General features: G+C 41.4%; 1 protein-coding gene across 3 annotated transcripts in view; it reads left to right on the top strand.

Annotated features, from left to right (window-relative positions):
- MOB3B (MOB kinase activator 3B) overlaps positions 1-25,420 on the top strand; it is a 139,663-nt gene that overhangs the window by 80,479 nt on the left and 33,764 nt on the right. For all 3 annotated transcript variants that reach the window (XM_075020409.1, XM_075020410.1, XM_075020411.1), the window contains exon 4: positions 17,839-18,041. In XM_075020409.1, coding sequence (XP_074876510.1) covers positions 17,839-18,041 — 203 coding nt within the window. The remainder of the gene's footprint in view (positions 1-17,838; positions 18,042-25,420) is intronic.

Genomic DNA, 25,420 nt, shown 5'->3' on the forward strand with positions numbered 1-25,420 from the left:
ATAAAATATTGACTAGAAAAGAAAGCAAAGGGTAGGAGTAAATAGTTGAATTCTTCCACTGTGGAACTGAAGAAGGTCAGCCGTAGAGTTCTGAAGCCTGACATGGTGGGACTTCGATTCCTTAACATAGGTAAGCTGGAAAAAAGGGTGAGCAACCAGGTGATAACATTTGCTGATGTTACGAAGTTATTCAAGGTAGCAGGACAGAACTGACTTTGAAGGATTGCAGAAGGCAATACTGTGAGACAGTAACTAAGCAATAAAAAAGCAGATACAATTCAGTGTAGAAAAGTAAGAGAAGTGTTGCATGTGGGAAAACAGTCCTGGTTTCTCTGTAAAATCTCTGAGGCAACTGTTACCACACAGATTAAGAAAGACAGTTCAGTGCCAACCAAACATTAAGAATTACTAGGAAATAAATTGGGAGCAAACCAAAAAGCATAATTATGCACCTGTGTAAATCCCTGTTTCTCCCACACCTTTTTGCAGTTCTCATCACAGAGAAGGTAATGTTAAAACTGGAAAAGTTTCAGAGAGGGCAACGAGGATGAGCAAAGTTATAGGAACACTTCTGAATTAGGAACAGAGGAGTTGACTTAGACATGTCTCCATAGAAAAGAGGTGAGCTGACGAGCAGGATATGGTACGAGCATTGCAGGCAGGGTTTGCCTGTTTACTGCCTCTTCCAAGCCAAGAACTCACCAAGGAGAGTGAAACATACAAGAAACACAGTGCTGGGCAGACTGCAGAGCACTTTGTCAAAGGAAGATGTAAATGGAAGAACTACAGACAGATTTAAGGGGTAGCTGGAGAGGCAGTTTGAAGAGAGATCTATTGCCGGCTACAGTAGGCTCAGCAAATTGCTTGAGCAGAAAGTGGTCAAAGGCAAGGAGGTCATTAGGAGAAAGCATCATATATAGAATACTGGCCTGAACCAGAACACTTGTTTTCATGTTACTTCTGAAGTAAATTTTTTATTCTTCATTAAGGCCTTTGGATGTAATGTATTCACCTCTACATCTAATATGGCTTGGACAAACAGGCAGAAACAAATGGAAGCAACATACCCCAAGCTGCTGCTGTTCCGAGTTGTCCATTGTGCCCTTCTGACAGACAGTGCCTTCCCTTGTGGCCTGCTTGTGAACCAGTACCCAAACTGCTGCACCTTTCAGCACATTACAGTGAACCAGCTCTGATCTGAGTTTTAGATCAGACATACATATCATAATAATAGCAAAGTATGTGAAGGGATTGGTGTGACAGGTTGAAGCGGTAACAGCCAATTGATTTGCTGTGCCCCATGGTCTGTCTGCCTGAGCCATAAGTTTCAGAGAAGACAGACAGATTTGTGGATGGTAAGCTGAAAATCTCCATTATGTTTGGCAGTGTAGTAGATCTTTTGAGTTGTGAATGTAGTGCTACATTGAGCACTGAGTGCAACAGGCTTTTTTCCCCCCCTTTTATTAGCTTTGTTACTAATACTCATCTTAGATTTTCAAGGCAGGTAATAGAAAGATAAGAAATTTTGTAACACTGCAGTTACACAAAGAAAGCACAAAGCAGGTGGGACATAACTCTGTGATTCCACAAAGCCCTACCTTCTATATTTGATATTAAGCCTGTGCTTACATCCACCCCTCTTCAGGTAAACATCCAAGAGCAAAGACATGAAATGGGAAATGGTAGTATTAGGGAATCTTGCCATCAACTGTCCTTACGTTATGTGTTTCTTATTTTTATTGACCCCCCCCACCCCCCCCCCAACTTTCTGACAACAGGAATGTGATGCTTTAATGGAATTGCATACTCAAAGAATAGTTAGGGAAGTTACCTTCTGAGGTCATGTTATCTCCTCTTTCACCCCAAACTATGGGGTTTCTAAAGCAATTACAAATCAGAATGACAGAAATTGTCCCTTGTCACACAGAGGTTTTGTCAGAAAAAAATAAAGAGAAAGTTTTAATGGTATGTTCTCAGTTGGAACAGCTTAAATTTAATTGAAAACAGTAATTTAAAGGTAAGTGGGTCTGGAAGGCTGATCTGTATGCTGATTAATAAGGCTACATGTTTTGCACTTGGGTATCTCTCTTTAGTATTTCTAGAGCTGCTGCATGTTCTCCCTTTTGCACCAGAAAGTTCAATGGAGATACTGCAGCTGCTCTTGGTGCCTAGTAGTGCATCCAGAAAATTTCAGTGCTGTAAACAGATTTTTTGAATTGGAAGGGTGCCACAAACGTCTCAGATTCAGGGATTGATGCAGCCTTTATTTTAACCTGAAGTTTACTGCTAGGCAGGAAGTGAAAGTATTACAGACTGCGGACTGTACATACTGCTTCATGATCTATACTCAGGGAGAGCTTGCTTTATATATATATAAAAATATATATAAAGTTTTAAGTGATACACTCCACAGTAGTGGCAACACTTCTGTTGGGACTTACTGTGACTCAATAATGGTCTGGAGGAACTCTAAACCTGTAGTAAAGTCTTTTTGTAAAGGACAATCCATAGCAAATTTTGAATGAATGAACACACAATGGGGTCAGTGTGATGTCTCTGTGTGCTCTTCAGTCATCTTGTATGCAAACTTAAACACAACTTAAAACACACCTTTTGACTGAACCTTTGTCTTAATAACTGACAAAGAGCAGATTTTTAAATGAATTTTTGTTTAGTCTTCTGGATTCTGTCTTTAGTGTTCATGTTTCAAACTTTTTTTTCTGCAGAATCATGAAGGCTCAAACCTTGTGTTTAATTTTGGGATAGATATTAAAAGATTTTGTATATACATTTATATAAAACCAATCCAATTTTTCACATAGCCAAAAGCTTCTAGGAGCTTAAGTGCTGCAAGATAAAATGTCCATGTAGGAACACTTGTGATGGTGTCTTAAGAGTTCCCCATACTCCCTAAGGCAGCATGATCTCCTAAGCCCTTGGAGAGGTCTGTGCACAAAGTCATTTTTTAATGTCTTGCAGCCTTCACAATGTTTGGAATATGTTGACCACATCCCGAGACTGATAAGCACATTGTCCTGGGAATAGTCCCACTGAAAATGTGTTCTGAATCAGGAGCAGGAGGGGAAGAGTCTAATCATGGTGATGCTTTCAGAGGAAAAATAAACAGACTTACAATGACCTCAAGTCTGTGGAGATCAATGCAGTTGTATCCATTGGGTTCAGGGTAAACTTAACTCAGTTTTCATAGAAGCACATACTACAATGTGTAATAATGTCCATACTAGTGCAGTGCCGCTGTTGAACATTTTTTCATATTTACTCAATTTTTGTTGTTACAAAAGGTGACATTTCTGGGAAACAATGAGTGGATTCCTAACCATGGTATAGCCAAAAAGTATGACTTGTTGCAGAAATTAGTATGTGAAGTTCTGTGCACTGTATATTGAACAACACTACACCGTAGTATCAGTCTGTTGTGGCCAGCCATCTCTTTCTTCTCACCAGTTCTAGTCTATCTAGGTTTTTAACCTCGATATAGCATGTTTATTGCAGGAGGGTTTTTGAACACAGTATGTAATAATTTTTCTTTTAATGTCATTCTATTTTCCAGCACAGATCCATGCTGAATCTGAGTGGTGGGCTGCAGAGCCTCCTCGATACTTTCTCTTTTCCTCACAGTCATGTGTTAATTCTTAAATGTAATAGATGAACCTCATCCCAGGGCATGCACAAATAACAGCTTGCCTAAAGAATATATCGTCTAAGTTCACAATTGTTTAGTTAGTGCCTATCTATATTTGCACATGAAGGCACTGTACTGAAAGTGTAGACGTATAACAACACATAACTAGATCCCTTCCCATGCTTCCACTTCTCATGCAGTAGCCTCTTGTGGTGCACCACTAGTGCATACTATGCTATTGTTAAAAATTAAATGTTTTGCTTAGTGTTTTGCTCTTGTTCTGATGGAACTATGTGATCCAAGCAGAGAAAATCAAGTACTTGGTCTTTGCAGACCAGTTTTACCTCATTACAGTTACTAGCAATGAACTCCTTGTTGTGAAAATGTATGAGTTTATTGCCATTGTTCTTTGAACAGTCCCACTTTCCACGGCCGTGTTAAGCTTTTGCTGTCAGAAGAACCACAACTGCTGCTGTGTTTATCTCTGGGACAGGAGGAAAGAAAAAGGCACAATGCCTTGAGCATGTAAACTCTAGAGCCTCTCTCTGTCTTCTGTCACAGGTGGAGTTCTCCATTATACTTGTAACAAATTGCACCACATTAGACATTATTTCCATAACATTCAGCTTCCTGGAACATCACTAAAGGGTAAGTTGGCAGGCTGGCCTAATGACTCTTATGAAGATCTAATGTTTTAAGACACACTGAACTGGAAATCCTGAGGGTGAGAGCAGGATTTAAGAGACTAGTATTGATGCCATCCTCATCATTTTAAAAATCAAAAATATAAACAGGTCTATTGTGAGTAAGCAGGAGGAAATAAGAAATCCATTTTCTCTATGATTTATTCATATTTTTGTTCCATGGAAGAGACAGCTTGAGCCCAGTACCTAGAGATACCCTTCAAAATGCAAAAGTGAAGCCCTTTCTGAAAGTCTGACCTTACCTGCCAGCACACTGACCTATCAGAGCTCTCCTAGTAAAACATGTATCAGAGAACTGGGTCTGCAGTAATTTGAAGCTCTCCATCCATTTGCTTGGTAGTCCTTTTTTCAGTAATACACAGCTGACTTCATTTCAGGTGCTAGTAGTTAAATTGCCTTTGGCAGCACTGTCTGAGATGAGATGCTCTGTATTTTACACAGTTCATTGATGCTCAGAGCCTAAACACACTAACTCAAAGCCTGAAAGCACAAAAGAGGTGGAACTAGCACCGGTGCTACTGTGTGCCTCCTCTTTAAGGACGCTTAAGGATAATTGCTGAGCCAAGACCACATTCACCCATTGTCCTGCTTTACAGACAGGAAATTTTAAGTGTCCAGATACATAAAACTGCCAGCTCTCTGTCAGGTTTTACACCCAACTTTTATCTGTCCTTCACTGTCTCAGCTTTCAGACAGTGTGACCATATACATGCCAGTAAACTTAAAAGGTGATTGATGTTACACACCGTATGAGCAGTGGCAGAGATCATGTAAGCTTAAGTTAAACCTATAGATAAAAATGTATAGACATTAAAACATTAAACATGAAGATAAATGAATGTTTGTTCTTTAGATGATTAATCTTAAACATATAGATAAATCAGTCTCCTCAGCAAGAAACTTAAAAGTATATGTTTAGCTGTTACTGAAGTGGAGTAATCACCCTTGCCAGTATAAGTGCACTTAGTCTTCCTGTAGATTTCTAAAGCTGTGCTAAAAACAACAAAAAATCCCTGTAAATCCCACCTTCAGTTAAATTGTCCCTACATGATGAAAACAGTGTGGGGATCTGACCAGTATTTCAGTTTCAGATATAAGGTGAAAGGAAAGGCGGCAGTGTAGATGGTATCTGTTGTGCATCTGAGGACTGGAGTGGCGATATATACTATTTTTCTGTCATTCATAAAAAAGTATTTTATTAATTTGTATAGGCACCCTAAAGAAACATTTTATGATTCTGTGTTTGAATTTCTTTAACCTTTTCATTTATGAAAATTAAGGTCCAATGAGTGTTTTCTTGTTCTCGTGAATGAACTAAAAGTAATTCCTGCAGAACTAGCTTCTAGCTTCTAGAAGAAGATAGTAAGCTAAAATAATCTTTGGCTTATTTTCTTCTCAGGTCTGTGATATTCAGTAGGCATTAAATGGAATAACAGAAAATGTTCATAAGCAGTTTTGAAGAGCCAAAGAAGAGTTCATGCAGCTGAAGCTGTTGCAATATAGAAATGTTCTTTATGTAACAGTTAAAAGGTCTGTTGATAAGATGGTATTGCCCATGACTAGTGGGGCCTGAGGTGTTTCTTCTAAAAGTAGTGTTCAAGGCTGTCAAAAATATTTGATATTCCAGGCTTTGGTGAGTGGGAATTGGATGATGGATGCTGAGTTAGGGAAGGATTCAGAGTGTATTAACCCTGTAAAAGATCTGTTAATGAGAAGATTTTACTCTAGTGAAATCAGGGTGCCTTGTTTTCTCAGCTGAATTTGATAATAGAGCAAGTCAACTTATTTTTGGCTAGTTATGTTTTAAAATACTCCTTTCATTTGTTCTCTTTGAAAACTTTTTATCCTGTAGTGCATTTGATTTTTATTGAGTTATTTTCATTCAGAATTTTTATTAGCACATGAATCTTGCAAAAGTAGTTGGTTAAGGTCAAGTTAATGCAGCTTTTGAAATTGTTTCTGTAATTGTCCTTTGCTAGTGACATTAAAATAATATTATGCTGCTTAAACGGGATACTCCTGCTCATTGATTTTCCAGACTCATTTTCAATGAAATTAGTGGTAAAGCTTCTTTTGAATTTCAGGTACCAGATGGAGCCCTAAGCATCTGAAGAGGCAGATCGTATCTATTCATGACATATTGGAAGAGTCTGTTTAAATGATAGTAGCTCCTTTGCATGGGCAATAGTAGGTTTTGAGTGCCTTGTAAATCCAAGCATCATTGGGCTATACTTTAGCAGTAAAGATAGTCTTATAGGGTCATATACAGTCAAAATATTCAAATCTTTTTTATATGACTTTAGTTCCTGTTTTGGAATTACACTGAATCCAAAACCTGTCAGTCAATAACAGCTTTTATGCAGGCTCCACAAACTCCATGAGTTTGTGTGTGTGTGTTTCCATGTGTGGATTTGTGTGTGTGTGTTTCCATGTGTGGATTTGTGTGTGTGTGTCCGTATGCCTGCTGACATAACCTGAAATGTCTTGAAAAGTGCTGTCATCTGTGATCATAAAGTCCCATGTATTCTGGTTCCTTTTCCAGAATGATTTGAAATGGTCTTCCTTTTATGAGATTAATATGTTACTGCAAAATGCAGAAGTGCTTCCTGGAGCAGGACTACCCACTGGGCTACAGAGTCATGCTGTGTCTTCTGCTGCCTTCTGACATTGCAAGTCTTAGAATCATAGAATCATTTAGGTTGGAAAAGACCTTCAAGATCATCGAGTCCAACCATCAACCATGCCCACTAAACCATGTTCTGAAGTGCCTTATCTATATGCTTTTTGAATACCTCCAGGGGTGGTGACTTAACCACTTCCCTGGACAGCCTGTTCCAATGCCTGATAATCCTTTCAGTAAAGAAATTTTTCCTAATATCCAACCTAAACCTTCCCTTGTGCAACTTGAGGCCATTTCCTCTCGTCCTATCTCCAGCCACCTGACAGAAGAGACCAGCACCCACCTCACTACAACCTCCTTTCAGGTAGTTGTAGAGAGCGATAAGGTCTCCCCTCAGCCTTCTTTTCTCCAGGCTAAACAACCCCAGTTCCCTCAGCTGCTCCTCATAAGACTTGTGCTCCAGGCCCCTCACCAACTCGGTTGCCCTTCTCTGGACACGCTCCAGCACCTCAATGTCTTTCCTGCAGTGAGGGGCTCAAAACTGAACACAGCACTCGAGGTGCGGCCTCACCAGTGCCGAGTACAGGGGGACGATCACCTCCCTGCTCCTGCTGGCCACACTATTTCTGATACAGGCCAGGATGCCGTTGGCCTTCTTGGCCACCTGCGCACACTGCTGGCTCATATTCAGCTGGTTGTCGACCAGCACCCCCAGGTCTTTTTCTGCTGGGTGGCTTTCCAGCCACTCTTCCCCAAGCCTGTAGCACTGCATGGGGTTGTTGTGACCCAAGTGCAGGACCTGGCACTTGGCCTTGTTGAACCTCATACAATTGGCTTCAGCCCATAGATCCAGCCTGTCCAGATCCCTCTGTAGAACCTTCCTACCTCTGAGCAGATCAACCCTCCCTCCCAAATTGGTGTCCTCTGCAAACTTGCTGAGGCTGCACTCGATCCCCTCATCCAGACCACTGATAAAGATATTAAACAGAACTGGCCCCAGTACTGAGCCCTGGGGAACACCACTTGTGACTGGCCACCAACTGGATGTAGCTCCATTCACCACAACCCTCTGGGCTCATCCAGCCAGTTTTTCACCCAGCAAAGGGTACGCTTGTCTAAGCCATGAGCCACCACCTTCTCAAGGAGTACCATGTCATAGGCGTGAGATACAGCATCAAAGGCCTTAGTGAAGTCCAGGTAGACAACATCCACAGCCTTCCCCTCATCCACTAGGCGGGTCACCTGGTCATAGCAGGAGATCAGGTTGGTCAAGCAGGACCTGCCTTTCATGAACCCGTGCTGGCTGGGCTTGATCGATCCCCTGTGTGTCCTGCATATGCCATGTGAGCACACTCAAGACGAACTGTTCCATAATCTTCCCCATTACTGAGGTCAGGCTGACAGGCCTGTAGTTCCCCGGATCCTCTCCCTGACCCTTCCTGTAAAAGAGCGTCACATTGGCAAGACTCCAGTTTTCTGGGACCTCCCCTGTTGACCAGGATTGCTGGTAAATGAGGGAGAGTGGCTTGGCAAACTCCTCCACCAGCTTCCTCAGTTCTCTTGGCTGGATCCCGTCTGGTCCCATAGACTTGTGAGTGTCCAGGTGACATAGCAGGTCATTAAGTATTTCCTCCTGGATTATGGGGGGGTATATTCTGCTCTCCGTCCCTGTCTTCCAGCTCAGGGGGCTGAGTACCCTGAGGATAACTGGGCTCACTATTAAAGACTGAGGCAAAGAAGGCATTAAGTACCTCAGCCTTTTCCTCATCTCTGGTGGCAATGTTCCCCTCTACATACAATAAAGGATAGATATTCTCCTTGTCTCTTCTTTTCAGCACAGTAGCTTCAAGATGGCATGAAGAGTACAGCTGCCCAGATTCATCAGTTTTCTATTGATGAACATACTTCCCTGCAAAAAAGTAGAAATAGGTTTAAGTGTCCTTAGCTCAGATAACACTACCTTCTCTGGCTCTGCTCTGAAATGAAAAGTGTCACCACTGCCTTTGGTACTGAAGCTGATGCAAGCAGTGTGTATCAGGCATGTGCTGAGCATTCCTCCGAGGAAAGCTGGATATCCTGTTTAGTGTTTGAACATCAGTTAGTATTTACATGGGAGGGAGGGACTGACCTCTTCCAGTAAGGCAGTTCTCAGAAAACAAGGGAGGCTAAACTTCGGGTGCCTGGGAGGCTCCTCGATTGAGCGAGGGCATGGAGTGGAAGCAACTGAAGACAGAGTAGCTGAGGTTGCAGTTACAGACTTCTGAAGAGTGAATCTGGCTTAGCTCTCTAATGTTCCAGAGTGCTTAAGTGTGCTGGGAGGGGGTTGCTTGGCTCTTTTTTCTTCAGCTGATGGGTTCATTCAATTTTACAACCCGTTAACAGTTGTAAAAACAGAGTAATGAAAAGCATCTGTTGTGCTACCCTCAGATCTGATGTTATAAAAGCAAAAATAGTTAAACATGGAAAAGCAGATTTAAAAGCTCCAACTGGCTCTTGCTCGTCAGCCTGCAGAATTCTCTCCCAGGATGCTGGACTTTATTCCAGGCTGCACTGTTGTAAATCAGGATTAACTCAAACAAAGTCAGGGACAAGGATTCTGTTCTTGGGGTTTTTTGTTCTTAGTTTTCCTAAGAATTTCCAGTCTTCCACTAAACTTCCCTTGCATGCTGCTATATAATTGTCTTTCCCTATCTCATGAAAGAGCTACATTTTAATGGAGGGAAAAATAACTCATTAAAAACTTCTAAATCAGCTCTCCAAGGAACTACTGATATGCACTGAGGATAGTGTCATACACACACAAGATTCCTAAGTCAGAAAACAACTTGCATTAGGAGACACCAGGGCTGTGATCTGAGGTGTTAGAACTGCCTGAATTTTTCTTCTAATGGCCCACTAAAAAGGAATTTAGCACAGTAATCGTCTGAAGAATGAAGGTTTCTTTTGTGATATTAACCTTTGAACTACAGTTACTTGTTAAAGTCAAGCCATGAGTTTTGGCAGATGTAAGGCCTCTTTTTCAGTCAACTGCTGGAACATCCGTGTCTTGGGGACAGGAGGCTGTTTTGTCTGATTCTGAGTGCATCTCTAAGACCACCCTGCTTGCTGCTTCTGATAAAGTTTCATATTGCTGCATCTTGCTGCATTAGTAAGCCCAAGAGGGGCCCTTAGAACAGCACGTAACTTCCAGTGTCCCTGTGAAATTAATGGGGAACCAGAATGTTTGTTTCCTGAAGACATCAGAAGTTAATAAAAAAAATAAAAGCCATGCTGGCCAGTGGTGCACTCAGCAAGGAAAGCCCAAACCATGTCATTACCTAGAAATTGTCAGGCTATGGTAAGTATTGTAGGAACAAAGCTATTAACAAACCTCTGCCAGGTGGGAAGGAAAGTTTTTTCATTGATATCTTGGCCAGGCTACAGTGTTCATACATTCTTTTTCCTTGCATTCACTCATTGGGTTAATAAACTCTCTTTTCCCATCCTAAGCTGTTATACTGCCAAATGGCTGCTATATTTTCTGTCCCAGAAAGAGGCTGCATTTTGTTCACTTGTACTATAGTTTCTGCTAAGGCAGGGAGAGCTCTAAATTATTCTAATGGATCTCCCAGCCTATTTTGGACTATGTGTATTTTAATGCCATATAAAGTTCAGATGCAATGCTCCAACAAATCTCATTCTGTTACTGTAGTGAAGATGGATCTTCCAGGGCAGATGAGTTACATTGTGACACAATCATGACTCTGCAGCTTTTTATGGCATTCCGTGTTCTCCTTGCCTTGAATACCTACAGATCTATTCTAATGGCTTTATCAGCCTGGTTATTGTCTGGGGTAAAACTACTCTTGCTTGGTACAGGCAGCAAGAGTGTTCTGCTCTCTAGCATTGCAGTGTTTCTTTTCTGTTCCTCTGCAGCAGCAGCAGCAGAAGCAGAAGTAGTATGTAACAGGGAGCAGGTCAGGTTGTAGTCAGGAACAGCCATTGTAAATTTGCTTAAAATCCAAGGTATCTGGCTTATGCAGTGCAAGGATTTAGGTCCCTCTGTCTCTGATTTCAGGGTGAGTCAATTCAGGTGCTTTGCATACTTAGGTGTTTCACAGTATTTGCATTATAATACTGCTTTTCCAGTGAAATTGTTCATTAAATGGCAAAGTTTAGTGCCATCACCCATTTCTTCTATACAGCAGCAGGGAGAGCTGTTGTGGATGTTCAGGTAGTGCAAAACCTCAAACAATTTTCTGATCTGTACCCTGTTCCATTTAGAGTTCTCTCCAGACAGCACGAGTACCTTTTTTGAAGATCTGACAGTGGACCTGCCTGCTGATTTATTCGCTCAAGAGTAACACTGTTAAGAGGTAGTCCTGCTTAAAAAGAGAAAAGGACACCACTTTGCTTAGAAAGCCTTATAACCAAGAATGTTTTCCTTTCTTCTGCTCTCTCTGACATGAGAGCAGAAAGGAAGGCAATATCAGGAAGATGTAGGTACATGGTAGTCTAGTTTATCCCTAATATTTTGCAGCTGTCTGCTTATTTATGTGAGGAACGAAGTCCAGCAAAACTGACATTGTTTTCATGCACCCTTGAAACCGACACTTCCTTGACTAACACACTGAGATAACATTAAACATCTGCTTGGATCACGGTAGGTGTTTTTGCAGCAAAGCTTCCAGCAATAGCTGAGGGCATCTTTTGCAAATTTCTGTACTTGGGGCAGTGATAGGAGAAGGAAAACATGGAGGGAGGAGAGGAGAAAGGGTTTGATTCAGGTGCCTTCTCCAAATGGTTAGTTTCTGGTAACACTGCTTTCTTGCTCCTTACTATAAAAATGGAAAAGATTCTTACTTTACCAGATTGGCATGTTTTTAGCCTGTGTTTGCAATAGTATAGTGTCAATCCTTTTGCCAATGGAGAAGGGAGTCTCTCTTTTTTCTCAGATGTGTATTTTTAAAAAAGAATGAATTATGACTGTGGCCTGTAAAAGGATTTTCAAAATTGCAGCAAAATTTCTGTGCAAAATTGCCAAAGAGCTTACCACCTTCCCTTGAGTAAAGCAAGGCTTCAAACCATGCAAGAAGGTCAAAAATGCTCATGCATCTGGCATCACAGAAGATCTAACTGGGCAGTCATTTTCATTGCATGTTACAGGTGAGACTGTGAGACAGTCAAGAAATGCATGGTCAGGGTTGTTCTTTCTGGTTCCTCAGCATCAACTTTCTGGGACCATATACTTTCTGACTCTTGTCTAGAGATAAGCAGGCAATAAACCCTTTCATGACTTTTCTTCTGTTTCCTCTCTAACCTGTGCAACTGGCCTACTTCAGGGGAGGTTGTGACACATATTGAAGTAAGAAGATTCAAGATTGTTGTATGTTAAATGAGATGGACTTTTTGCCTGTTCCATTCATCTCAGACCTTTAGTTACCCTCCTTTATCCCCACCTAATTTAGTTTCTTTAACGTCTAGTCTCTCTGTCTCATCCCACCATTTTTTTCCATCGTACAAAGCACAGGTTTTGTATCAGCAGGGTTTAAATGCGAACCTTCACCATGGCATTAAAACATCTGTGTTTTAAAACAACAACAGACCATTAACTTACTGGTAATCACTGCACAAGATGGTTAGCATACTTCTCTGTGTTATTGTGACCAGCCTTTTGAGCAGATAGCAGTCATAATACTGCTTTGGGGAAGTGAGTGTCATGAGAGGAGGGCCATGACACTGTCTGGAGTTGTCATGTATGTGGAATACTCAAAAGAAGTAAGACAACTGATTAATGGCATGACTTAATTTGTTAGCACTGTGCTCTATGTCCGTTCAGCAATGGATAGATTAGATCTCGATGCTTGCTCCAGCACAGGAGCAAGTCACCCAATAGCAAATTAAGAATGTGTAAGGAATGAAGTCGATAGCCTACAGAGAACTGTGGGTATAAGGCTGATTTGAAAAAGAAGGGGGAAATCTCTCCATTCTTCAATGGAAAAGAACTTGATAAATGGTTCGAGCCAGCTGAGTTTTGGAAGTTGTAGAGAGTCCTGCTCATGTTAGGAGTCACCTTTTCTAGCAAATCAACAGAAGCAAAAAGGTCAAGGGAGTATGGGGAGTTTGAAGCGCAGGGGAAATGATGTGATTGTTCCCCTATGCTGCTGTGGCGCATCTGTCACCAGGTTATATGGCTGCAGCTTTTCTGAAGTAGAAGGCCATCTGTTAGTACAGCACTGGCAAGTACAGCAGACACTACAGAGGTATGGGTACAGTCATGCTGGGCATGTTTGTCACTGGTTATACCATGCCTATCTACCCCCTACTTAATTGTTTCCCAATTGCATATATAAACCTGAGTTAAAAGAGCTTCTACTGTGTGACTGGGACATTTGAAAGGTGCTTGCACATTCTTGGGATGTAATGGGGAGCTCTGGGGTTTTGAACACCAGGTTAACAAAAAAGACCATTCTGTTACTTTCTTCTCATGCAGCAGCACTGGGGCTCAGCCTACAGATGAAGCAAGGCTGCCAGTTCACTCATCCAGAAATACTTTTTTCAGCACGTAGCAACTAGCTCAAAAATTTCAGTGTCATCTTTGTATTTCTTTGCCTTTTTGTTAAGGGAAAAGCTGCTGCCTGAGCATTCAGACATCAATCAAGCAGCTAGGAGTGGACTGGAGTCTCTTCGCATCAGGCAACTCCAGTGAGCCAGCGGGTGCCCCTTTCGACTCCTCACATGCAGACATACACAGACACAGACACACACACACGCCCCCCACCCCCCCCCTCCCCCAACCCCTTCGGGTGCTGCTTCTTCCCTCAGGGTTAACCCTAGGTTCCCCAAAGCAGAATCTCTAATCAAGGCCTTCAAAAGAAAAAGCATAATTTGTTCGATCTATGGCGCACAAATTTAGACAGCTTGAGCTGGGTGCCTCCAGAGAGGGACCCCAAAAACTAAATCCCTGGCCAATTATACCCTTACAGTTTAAGTTTCTGCCCCTCACACCATAGTCTGGTCCAACAGTAATATTCAGGTCTGGGGTCTTCTCTCTCATTGGGTCCTCTTTCTCATCTCTAGGCAGGTTCTTTCTCTTTCCTGGTTTTAAGGGTGGTTGTTACTATGTCTGCTTTTCCTGGCTCAAGCTTTTCTGGCTCTGGGGTTTTCTGAATTTTCTTACTCCTCCAACCAGAGAATAGGTCAATGTTAAGCAAAAGCATTAAGCAAGCTATGAGTTCTGCTTTATCATGAACAACTATTTTTAAGAAGCTTAACAAAGTCCTTAAAGCAATCCAAAACATACTAACAGCCTCTATAATTTATATACATTCCTGTGCTATTATAGCCTTACGAACTTATCCCATGATTGCCATGTGCTTTTTACGTCTTGTTTGGGTGTCTTCCACATGCTCTTGTAGCTCAGCTTTGCCACCTTCCAAAACACTTTTAATAATGATAACTCAGCAATCTAATTCGGTGTTTTTACGTTCTGCCTCTTTGAAGTATCACCTTGCAGATAGCAAGGCATCTTCTTGGAAATTTTTTTCCCTGTTAAAAAGAATCCAAAGTTTAAATATATATTTAGACTTTCGGTGGGTTTAGGGTTTTCTTCTTTGTCTTCCTCTCCTTTTTTAACTAGAAAGTTCGAGGAAAGGAATTATTACATCTGGACTCCATGTTAAATGAGGGCTTGGAGGGGGAAAAAGCAAAGGCTACTGTGGCTGAGCTGAAGAACAAAGAACAGACTCCTTAACAAGGATTTAAATCTAAGCTATTCCATTCCCAAGAGCCACTCATAATAATTATGTTCTGTGGTTGATTTATTTATAACTATAGCAGTTGCAGTGGGAGCAAAACATTAGGCCAAATTCTGACCTAAGAATATAAATCTAGAATAATTTCACTCTGATTTTTTAAATTTTAATGGCATTACTTTGGATTCATTCTACTGTAACTGAGATCAGAATCTGTTCTGTTGTATTAGATTATTCTTTTTCTTTGAGCCTGCATTTCTACCATCCTTTTGTCTAATTTTGAACACAAAGAGCAGCAGAGTGTATGTTTAAACTAGTGTGTTAGCCACCTCTGTATGCTCATCTGTACCTTGAGGCTGACCAGACTTTGAGCCTCCTCTGTACTCCAGGAACAGACTGGCTGACAGGCTCTCCAAGGCTGTGGAGTCTAGCTCACTGCACAGCTACCAATTCCTTTCAGTGGTACAAGGAGGCACTTTTAAACTATCTAGGACACCGTCTCTGTTTGTAAACCAGTTTTGCAGAAAGGGGAGAGAAGTCAGAGAGCCATTATGGATTCTGCTGTACCCAGGTGATAAATCTGTGGTAGCAGCAATGTTTCACTATTTAAGAGTAAATGAAACAGATAGCTTTGCAAAATTGGAGAAGTTCCACAATAGCAAATGAAACTACCCAGCCTGTCTGAAAACTTAGTGCATGTGGAGAGCCCTGGGAACACTGCAAGTTTATTTATGCACCCTAGACTGTACTGCACTGGCTATTTTTTTTTCTGTGTGTTATTTACATGTCTTCAAATTGTCTGCCTAGCACATCAAAAAAGCTGTCAGATGAAAGTCCTTTCCCACAGCAGAAACAGTGCTCTACGGCCTTTGCGCTTACTGCCTGTAACTGTTAAGTGGGAACATGAGCTGCAGAGAAGCTAAAGGATTTGTCAGCTTGGTTTATTCAGCTTGTTTTAGTCAGTTAATGTAGAAGTATTAGTTCCTTCATTACAGTAACATTCTTCAGTAACAATCATATGTCAGCCTGTGGAAGATGAAACTAATTATTCTCCATTTTGGGACATGCCTGTTCTGGATCAGAAAATACAGTGCCTTCAAGAATTCATCTCTTAGTTCAGTAAACCAGCTTGCAGTGACAAGTGCCAGCTATTCCTCTTCCCCCTTTTTTAATACTTAACATCTTCTTGGGTATATTTTTAAAATTCTGGTTTGGGTAGCTTTCACAAAAATGTAAAGCAGGCTGCTGCTGTAATTGTTCCTGAATTTAGCCATGTGCTGGTGGCTGAAATGTGATCCCCTGGTTAATAAGCAACTAACCTATTGTTAAGTATCTGTTATGGTTTTTGATAGATTGTATTTATTTTACCTTTGGAAATAACAATCATTTGTTATAATCCAGGTGTTTGGCTAATTGTATAGAGTTTTGATTCGAATATTGCCAAGACATCTGTACTTATTATCATTTCCATACTTCAGTGATGTCTCAGTTCATGGCTTGAGCATTTAGGCCTCCTCCTCTGTGACCTTCGATATTAGCTTTAGCATCAAGATGAATGGATGTGACAACCAAAAGCAAAAACAACCAGAAGCATTTCTTAAGGAGATAAAGTAGTTGTGTTTTGATAGATCCGGCTATTTCTTTGGTCCCCGGTTTGTACATCAGGAGCAAGAAGGGTTGCACTGCATCTCTAAAGTTACTTGAAATTATATAAAAAGGATTTGCCTCTGATGAACCCCACACAGGCCAAAAAAACTCAAGACACTTTCCCACATCATCTGCACCTTAGGAATGGCAAATGTAGAGGCAGTGCAAGGATACACTGAGCAGGACAGTTCTGTATGCTGATGTGTTCCCCACGTACATGCTAACAGACACAGCGGTGTTCACATCTGCAGTGGATATACCCCAGTACCTCCTCGGCCAGGGAGTCCAAAATGAGGCGCATGTTTCTGTTGAAGGGACCCAGACTTGTTACAACCACAGCTGATATTTCATGTAATCTGTAATCAAAAATATGTTTTCAGTATGGAAATTCTCACTGTATGCCCCCTTCAGTAAAACTGTGCAATTTGTCCATTAATTCACCACTCTTATGAGTGCTGAGCAGTATTTAACAGGAGACTAAAATTTGAAAACTAGAAAGCTTGCAGCAGCGTTAATTTAATATCTCCATCTTCTTTCTGCAAATAATAAATGTTTATGGGACTGGTTAGCTGTAAGGTTTTGGTTTTTTTTTTTTTTTAAAGAGGCAATAACTACAGTTATGTAGTTCAAATGTGACTAAAATATGAACTATAACTAAAAATCAGGAAGATGTGCACAAAGCAAAGTAGCAGTAGAGTTTAGGGCATGGCACTAAAGTCATCATGTCTGAGGCACAATCATAGAAGGAGATGAACCCTTCAGCTTTTTGGGGCAGCTCAGTGGTACACAATGCCATGCAAGATCAGTTTTTAATGAAGGGCAGATTTGAAGGAATTATTGGTGCCACATTGTGGATGCCTGGCTGTTCACTTGCAGATATTGCTTCTGCTGCTCCTTTGGAGTCTCCAGCTGCAAAGTAGTGTAACTTCTAAGGTATTTTGGAAGAGCTGTTCTTGTGTGTCTCCAAGAATTTTTTTATTAAAAAAGCAACCAGATTGGTACACATAACTGGGAGGAAGGTGAAAACAAAGGGGTCTGTCCTTCAGTCAGGTATTTCAAATTTGCTACTAAATTTGATGCTGTGAAATGCCACTGTTGAATAAGATGAGCAGGAGACTGTCTGTCACTTCTAGGATGAGCTCTGTATGTATTAGTATTGGGAACAGCCACCTTAGGATGTAAAGCCATTGATGTTAATGGGACAGTGTGCACTGCAGTGAAAATCACATTTCTGAATGTTACAATACTGGATGTTGCTCCATTAAATTGTTCAGGGAAAAAGGATCAGTACCTGTCGTCTTGATCCATTAAAGTTGCTTAAGTATTTGGTTGTCTTTGGTGCTAGTGGTCAGATAAATGTATGCATTAAGTGATCTTCTGGATTGGAAAGGAGGCCTAGGAAGTCTTAACCTAGTTTGCAGTTACAAACTCGTACTTTGCTCCAAAGCTGTTGTCTTGGGAGGATGACAACCCTGCCTTCTCTGTTCACAGGTGTTCCCTTTCCAAAGAACTTCCTTCAGATCTGCAAGAAGATACTCTGCCGGCTTTTTCGGGTGTTTGTTCACGTCTACATCCATCACTTTGACCGTATCATCCTTATGGGGGCTGAGGCCCACGTCAATACCTGTTACAAGCATTTTTATTACTTTGTGACAGAGCTCAACCTCATAGACCGCAAAGAACTAGAGCCTTTGGTAAGTGTGGGGTCTGGGGGAAAGCTCTAGGAAATTTTCCTCCTCCCTTCACTGAGCCTTTCCCACACTTGTTGCAGTGGGTTTCCGCTGGGAATAAGGTCCGTGGTTGAACACAGGCAATTTAAAGGGATGAACTCTTGCCTCTGTCCATAGATCCATTCCACCTGCTCCAATATTTGAGAGATGCTCATTAGGCTCAGTAGAAAAAGAAAAGTGCAATGTATTTTGTATGGAAGAATACAAGGTGGGAAATACTGCCATTTGGAAATAGAAGTTCATTTGTCTTCTGCTTCTTCCTCTACTATATATTTTATATATAATTTTATTCTGTCTTTTTTCATTGGTCATTAACAGCATGGTACTCATAGCAGTGACTTGAATACTTGTGAAGGGAACAGTGGTCTATATAAAGGTGAATTTTTTTTATTTTTTTTTTTTAATCTTTAAGTAGGTGTTTGTGAAGGTATTGAGTGTGTTAGATCCAGAGCACACTCTGGATCTAAGTGAGACAGATGAGGTGAGACAGCAGTTCAGACAATTAGCAGTGTAACAAAACCAGGTGCTTCCTTTTGGATTGAAATAGGTCAAAATTAAATTCATTGTTTCCAAAAGTAAGGCTCCAGAAATGGAAACGCTTTTGCCGTTGCTTGCAGATGCAAATAAAAGAAAAGTGTAAGCAGAGAAGGAAAAGTAAGGTGCAATTCAGAAAGCGGTTTATGCAGAAACCCTCGCTGTGGGCACTTAGCCAACTTTAAAAGGGATCAGGGCAACATTTCTCCATGGGTCAGACTTTGGAAAACACTGTGTTCTACAGCTTATTGATGAAGTGCTAGAACCACTGGGATATTTTTTTTTTCCACAGAATCAGAGGTTGGCTGGCACCTGTGGATATCTTGTAGTCCAAATCCCTATTGAAAACAGTGTCACCTAGAAAGGGCTGCCCAGGACCATGTCAAGTTTTCTGTTGTTCCACATAAAGGCACATTGCAAGGAGGTGTATAGCATAGTTGCTATGAAACACTTCTGAAAATGTGGCAAAGTGATGTTTGCCTGCATTTCTGCAAGAATTGGAGCTGTTGCAGGTGTGGTACATGTATGTGCTTATGTTGATTGAAGGAGAGCCTGTGAAGTGAGACAAAATGGATGGTTTTGTTTTCAGCAGTTTACAATGCCTGCTGAAAGACACTGCATATGGCATGTATTGATAACCTGCAACGTATCTATGGTTTCTTTCTAGACAGAAGAACTTAATATGCTACCTAAATGTGTCCTAAGGGATAGAAGGAGGCCTTGCAAAAGAGAATTTCCCTGCCAAACTAGTGATCCTAGGTTCGCTGTAGCTGTTAAATGCTAAGGCTGTGTCACAAGCAAGATACAAGGCAGGATATCTCAGAGGTAGGAAGAGAGGCAATCTTAAGGCTGTTACAAGGTCCTTGCATGCTTTGGAGTACAGAGAGTACAAAAATGATTTAATGCTGCAGTTGGTGGTTAGCAATATTCCTGCACTCAGCAGACAATTGAAGGATTGGGGCCAGAGTGGTGCAGGAGGTGGCCCAAGTCCAGCAGCAGAGCAAGCTAGGAATGTGCTTCAACTGGTGTGTGCTTTACCCTTGCATTCCAGCATGCTGTCCCTTCACAAAATTACCCTTATGATCATCATATGATGCAGTATTATTAACTTTGCTGGGATGCAGGGTCTCCCAGAAAAATGTTTCACCTGCACTGGGGAGGCATTGTGTCAGCAAACCTTCAAAGCTCCACCTGCTTCCATCTTACTGTCCTTGACAGTGTGGAAATGCAGAAAAAAACCCATATCTGTAATTTTGTCTTCAGATGGGCAGAGGAAAGGGAAGGAGTTGCCAAACAAAAGCAGACATTACAAATAATCTTGAATTTTAATGGGGTAGTTGAGACAACCTGTGCCCTGCCAGGTTCACCATGGCAGGAAATGAGCCCACATTATCTCCCTTAATTAGAAAATGGGCCAAGAGCTGATTAAATAAACAGACTGCCACATGCTTTAATAAACATGAAGGCAACCGATTTATCAAGATAACTTCAAGAAGGGAGAATAATTGGGGAAGCAGGCAGTAGATGAATACTAATATTAGCCTGCAGGACTTATGCTTTTTGTTTAAAATAGATTTTATCAGCCTTTTGCAGCCCGGTGCAGCAGTTATAAAATCAAATGAAGCAAATGAGCCAAATACACTTCCCCTCCCATTCAGGAATTGTGTAGCTTGTCCTTTCTGCAGTCAAAGAGGGGACCATAGTTTAAAATGCTGCATATCTTTTTCCCATCCCCATTGCTATGTTAATATGACAGATCCCCAAGTCTTTATAGAGCTGTTTTATGTGGGGACAAAAAAGGATGTTGGCACAGTCACTGACCCCGCAGGTGGTCCTGAGGAAAAAAATGCAGGTCCAATTGGTTAACTTGGGGGAAAAGAAGAAGTCTGAAAATGTATCTGCCTTTTCCTGCAGCTAACAGGCAGACAAGGCAGTCTGCACTGTGAGAGCTCTTAGAAGACCTTTAAGGCATGCCTCCATGGGGAGGCTATCAGGAAATAAACTAAGGTTTGAAGTTTAAGATGTCACATCTGGTTTGTGCTGGGTCCCTGTGTGACTGGCTTTATTTTCCACTGGCAGTAGTTCATTTTAATTCACTTCCAAGCCTCTTCCCATGGCCAAAACTGTCCAGCTGAGTGCTGCCTATTACCTCCATCCCACCCTCACTCTGTGTAGGTCACTGTTTGTATAGGGTGCTTTAAACACTTCATCTAAACATGGTTTTAATGAGAATCTTAATGCAGCTGCCTCAGCCCAGTAACTTCCTGTTCAAACGACAGCCCAGGTACAGCAAGTAATGCCCATCTACTTCCTTTCTGTGATCCCTTTTCTCTAACAACGGATTTTGTAGTATGTAGGACTTGAGAAATATGCCAGACTACTTTATAACCATGTCCTGAGCAAAACAGTCTTGGTTTGGAGAATTTTACTTAATTTATTGCCAGTTAACAAAACTTTTGATTACAGATCTGGGTATTGAGGAAAAAAAAGACAATTAAACAAAACACTTGGTGAAGAAACACCTCTCTTCCCCAAGCTCTAATTCAGTAAAAAACTTCTCTTCCTCCCTTCTGGTTATCAATTCACCTTGGTTTTGCTACATGTTACACTCAGCTACTCCTAATCCCTTTGGTGAGGTGAGAGGCAAAGCAGGAGATTAGGGATGTGCGTACTGCTTCTTGCTTCTTGCTCATTTTCCTCTGCTCCAGCATGGGTTTACCATGGGGGACAGTCCCTCCCTGGTGTCCCTGCTCTCGTGTGGGTTGCAGATGACCCACAGTCTATTCAGGGGTGTGCCTGCTCTGGCACAGAGTACTTCCTTCCGAAAGTACATCTCCAGCCACATGTACATCTCCACTCCCCAACAGTGCCACCTGCCATGTGTCCTCTCCGTTTAGTGGCTGCTGCTGTGAGCAGAGGCACCATGTGCTTCTCTGTCTGGTTGAAGTTTTGACGCATGGTGGGTTATTTGCAGCAGTTTCAGGGGCAGCTGGAGGTAGCTGTGACTGGCACAGGGCAGTTCATAGCCTCCCACCACAAGTCACACCTGTAGCCCCCTGCTACCAAAACCCTGCCAGTTATGCCCAGTACAAAGCATCCTCTGCAAAGTAAGTCGTATCCAATCTGTTGCTTAAAGCCTTGCTTTCTGTTTCCAGTTCTGTTGTGGGTTTCTTGCCTATCTCTGGGTAAGAGCACTTTTCATGAGTTTTCCCATGTGGAATATAAGAATATTTAGCATTTGACAGAAATATTGTGAGCCTACATTCAACAGTGTTTGCAAAGTACTCTGGTAAGATGAAATAAGAGTTGTAGGAAGAGTAGACTTTGGTCCTAGTTCAGCTTCCTACCTTCGGCAGCATACCTTGACACATACAAAAGGAACGGGAAGACTAAAACTTCTGTGTTCCTTAACTTGGTGCTCGCTGATTTGCTTTGCTGTTGCTTTAGGAGTTCCACTGGTGAAAACGGGAAGTGTGCAAGCACCACACTGTCATGCTTCCTAGCTGTGTAGAGTTCACATGAAACTAGCAGTCTGTTAGTCTGGGCTCTGAACTACAGATCCAGACCCTTGTTCCCCTTCTCTCTCAGGGTACATTGGATATCTTCAGAACTGCTTCACAGAATACCTCATCTTGATTAAAGTGTTCTCAATATATGCAACCACATACCCCGTCCCTGCTTGCAAAAGGTATAGCTCTTTGTAGTTAAGATATAACTTGAGACCTGTTTTTAATATATTTTGCTGGGATAGGTCACTCATCAGCTTTTTTTACTTTTAAGCTGCTGTATGCAAGGCAACATAATCCCTTCCAAATAGTTTTTGATTTCTTTAGCTCAACACAGCATAAATCACCATAAATATGATCTTCTTTAAAGAGAGGTGAGCACCTTCTCTGATATGCATCACTTTCCATTACTCCCGTCTCAGAAAAGAAAGGCTAACTAGCAGGTATAAAGTACTGCTATAGGTAGAGCAGGTCTCCCCTATAGGAATTTATCACTTGAAAACGTCTTCTAGTGATGTGGCAGCATCAGGTCACAGAAGAATTTTCTCTGGTGTAAATAACACTGTTTCAAAGAAAAAGAATTCCTCCTTCCATTCCCCATTCTGAGGGGGTGGGGTGTCTTTTTTAGCACTAGGTGGTGACCACTTTCAGATGCCTGGTTTGGCTTGGTGATTGCAGAGCCTGTTTACTGCTGCACTCCCAGCTTAGCTGAGCAGGCACAGATCCTGTCGTGAAACCTGAGGATCAGAGCAGCTACACCACATGACCTCTGGAAAGGGTGCGGGGAAGAAAAAACTACAACCTGAAAAACAATAATGCCAGAGAGGCATTAAACCACAAAGTGGGTTGGTTTTTTTTTTCCCCAGCAGAAAGGTGCCTATCAGACAGAGAAACAGAGGCAAAGAATCCAGCAGCTGTACTTCTCCTTCAATCATGTAAGAGCCTTCTCATTCAGAGGCCTTAGAGATTTGTGACAGAATCTCAGTGCAAAGCATTTTGTTGGGTGACAGCTGGTCATGCAGTCAAGTCTGCTCCCAACTTCACAGCATTGGTCTGTGTGTATTGCAGTGTCTTGTTTTGATTTCTAAATCTGTACGTTTTAATTTGCCTGATACTTCACTGTGCCTTGTGTTTGTCGGTTAAGTTAAAACAAAAACCAAACACCTAAAAATGTGAGATTTCAGTGTTAAATTTGGAGAGCTGAGCATTGTGTAATTCACTTGAAGGAACAAGGTTCCCAAGATGCATTTGGTTTTTTTAAACTTGTGGGAGGTGTGGACCTAGCTCTTTTTCTCACTATTGAGGATTAGACACTAACATAACCTTAAATTGTATTTCTAAGGAGGAGAGATAGCTAAGGAAAAAAAGATATTTGGTCTTTTTGCTGTGCAAGTCTGTGCAAGGTCATAGAGGGCCTGAGAATGTGTTCAGGGCTTGTATATTCAATATGTACCCTGAAACTCACGTTCGAATAAAAAATCTAGGTGGCAAACCCAGGTATATTTCATGTCTCTGTGGCCACCCAGTTACAGAACTGTGGTCAGGTCAAGCATTCATATCGTGCCAATGAGCAGTGGGAAGTGAGGTACAAAGAGGACCCTGCCAAATAGGAAGGAATGATTCATATGGTTTGATTCACATGGTTTGAGTACATTTGCTTCTCTCACAGCTATTCGGAATTGTCAAATGCACAAATCTGTTTGCCAGAGATACCAGTATATGTAGTTTTTGTATGTTTTTCTGCTTAACCAAGGTAGTGTCCTCTTACAGAGCAGAGAGTACCTTTTGTGCTCTTTCAGAACTACCCAAAAATACATTGCAAACCAGTCAGATTCCCAGCAGATTCCTGGATAACTCTGGAAACTATTGATGGCAGTGAAATTTCCCTCTGAGGACAGGGCTAAAAGACAGCAAAATATGGCTATCTGCTTTGCTCATTCTCCTTCTTTTTTTCATAAGTCCCATCCTGTGAAAACTTTGACCTTTTTCTCAGAAGTCATTTTTTATAAACATTTTGTTTATGAGAACAGAAAGTAATAATTACACTTGAATGAAGGAAAATAGAGAAGGATATTATTTACATGTGCTGTTCTGATAACTGTTCAAATGCTGATTTCATTTAGATGCAGAGACAATCAGCCATGGATAGCATTGGGGCTGAAAGTGGTGGCAGTTAGTGGAGCTGAGTGTATAAAAATGGTGAAGCTGATAATGGACAGTGGTAATGACAATGGAGTTCATCTGCAGGATGAGCAAAGACAGTAAGGTTTTCTTGCCTTATTCTCCATTATTCTCAGTGTAAAAGCTTCCATTGGCTTTATAGCATGATTGGATTCTGATAACATTTTCATCCAATATGTGCAGTTGCTTAAAAGTGACCATCTAAATGTTGAGGGTTTTTTCCCATCTCTGTAGAAAACTGTCTTTCTGAATGGAATTTCTAGTGCTTGTCCAGGCAGTCTACTAAGTAAAAAGATAAGTATTTAATACACTAATCAAATCATTAAACTCCGTTCAGTTGTTTGAGATTTTCTTCTTTTTTTTTTCTTTCTCTTTTTTTCCACCTCGGAAGCAGTATTATATATTATTTGCAAAAACCTATTATGGTCTGGGGGACAGAAGATTTCAAAGTTCAGGAAATTACACATTGTGGTTTGTGTAATGAGCATAACTCTACCTTCCTATATTTTATGATTCAGAGCTGTATTGATGCCCTGATGACACTGACATGAGTCTGAGGCACTTTCTTTTCAGTCAGTGGAATCATTCCAGATCTTCCCATAAAATTCAGAGAAAAATCTAGCCCTGCAGCCACAGATGGTATGTCCATGTGCTCTTTTTCCACCAACACTAGTATTACACAGTATGCTGCTTTGTGTGCTGCTGCAGGCTGCTCTGCACCCCATGAATGTAATAATTGACAGGTTTGTAGGCACATTTAGCAGAACAACCAGAAACTACACAGGGAAAAGGAAGAGTTGGTTTTGTACTTATAGCCAGGATGTCAGAAGTCCTGCCATATAAGTGTCATTGTTTGTGAAAAGACAGTGTTTCTATCTCTGCACCTTTCAGCAAGTATCTTCCATAATCTACCAAACCCGCCCCCCCCCCCCCCCCCATCACTTAAGGTATAGTTCCACAATCATTTTAAGCCAAGATGAATGCAGCCTGAAACTCGAAATGGTGATCCTGCCCTTCCTATCACCGCTCACTCGATAGTCCTCTCTCCTTCCTTGTGTCAGAGCTAGCCTTTGTGTTACCATAGTCAGATCCAGGGATGCTGGATCTGCATCAGCATCAGCT

The sequence above is a fragment of the Buteo buteo genome, chromosome Z (genome assembly GCF_964188355.1).
Source record: "Buteo buteo chromosome Z, bButBut1.hap1.1, whole genome shotgun sequence".
Classification (NCBI taxonomy): Eukaryota; Metazoa; Chordata; class Aves; order Accipitriformes; family Accipitridae; genus Buteo; species Buteo buteo.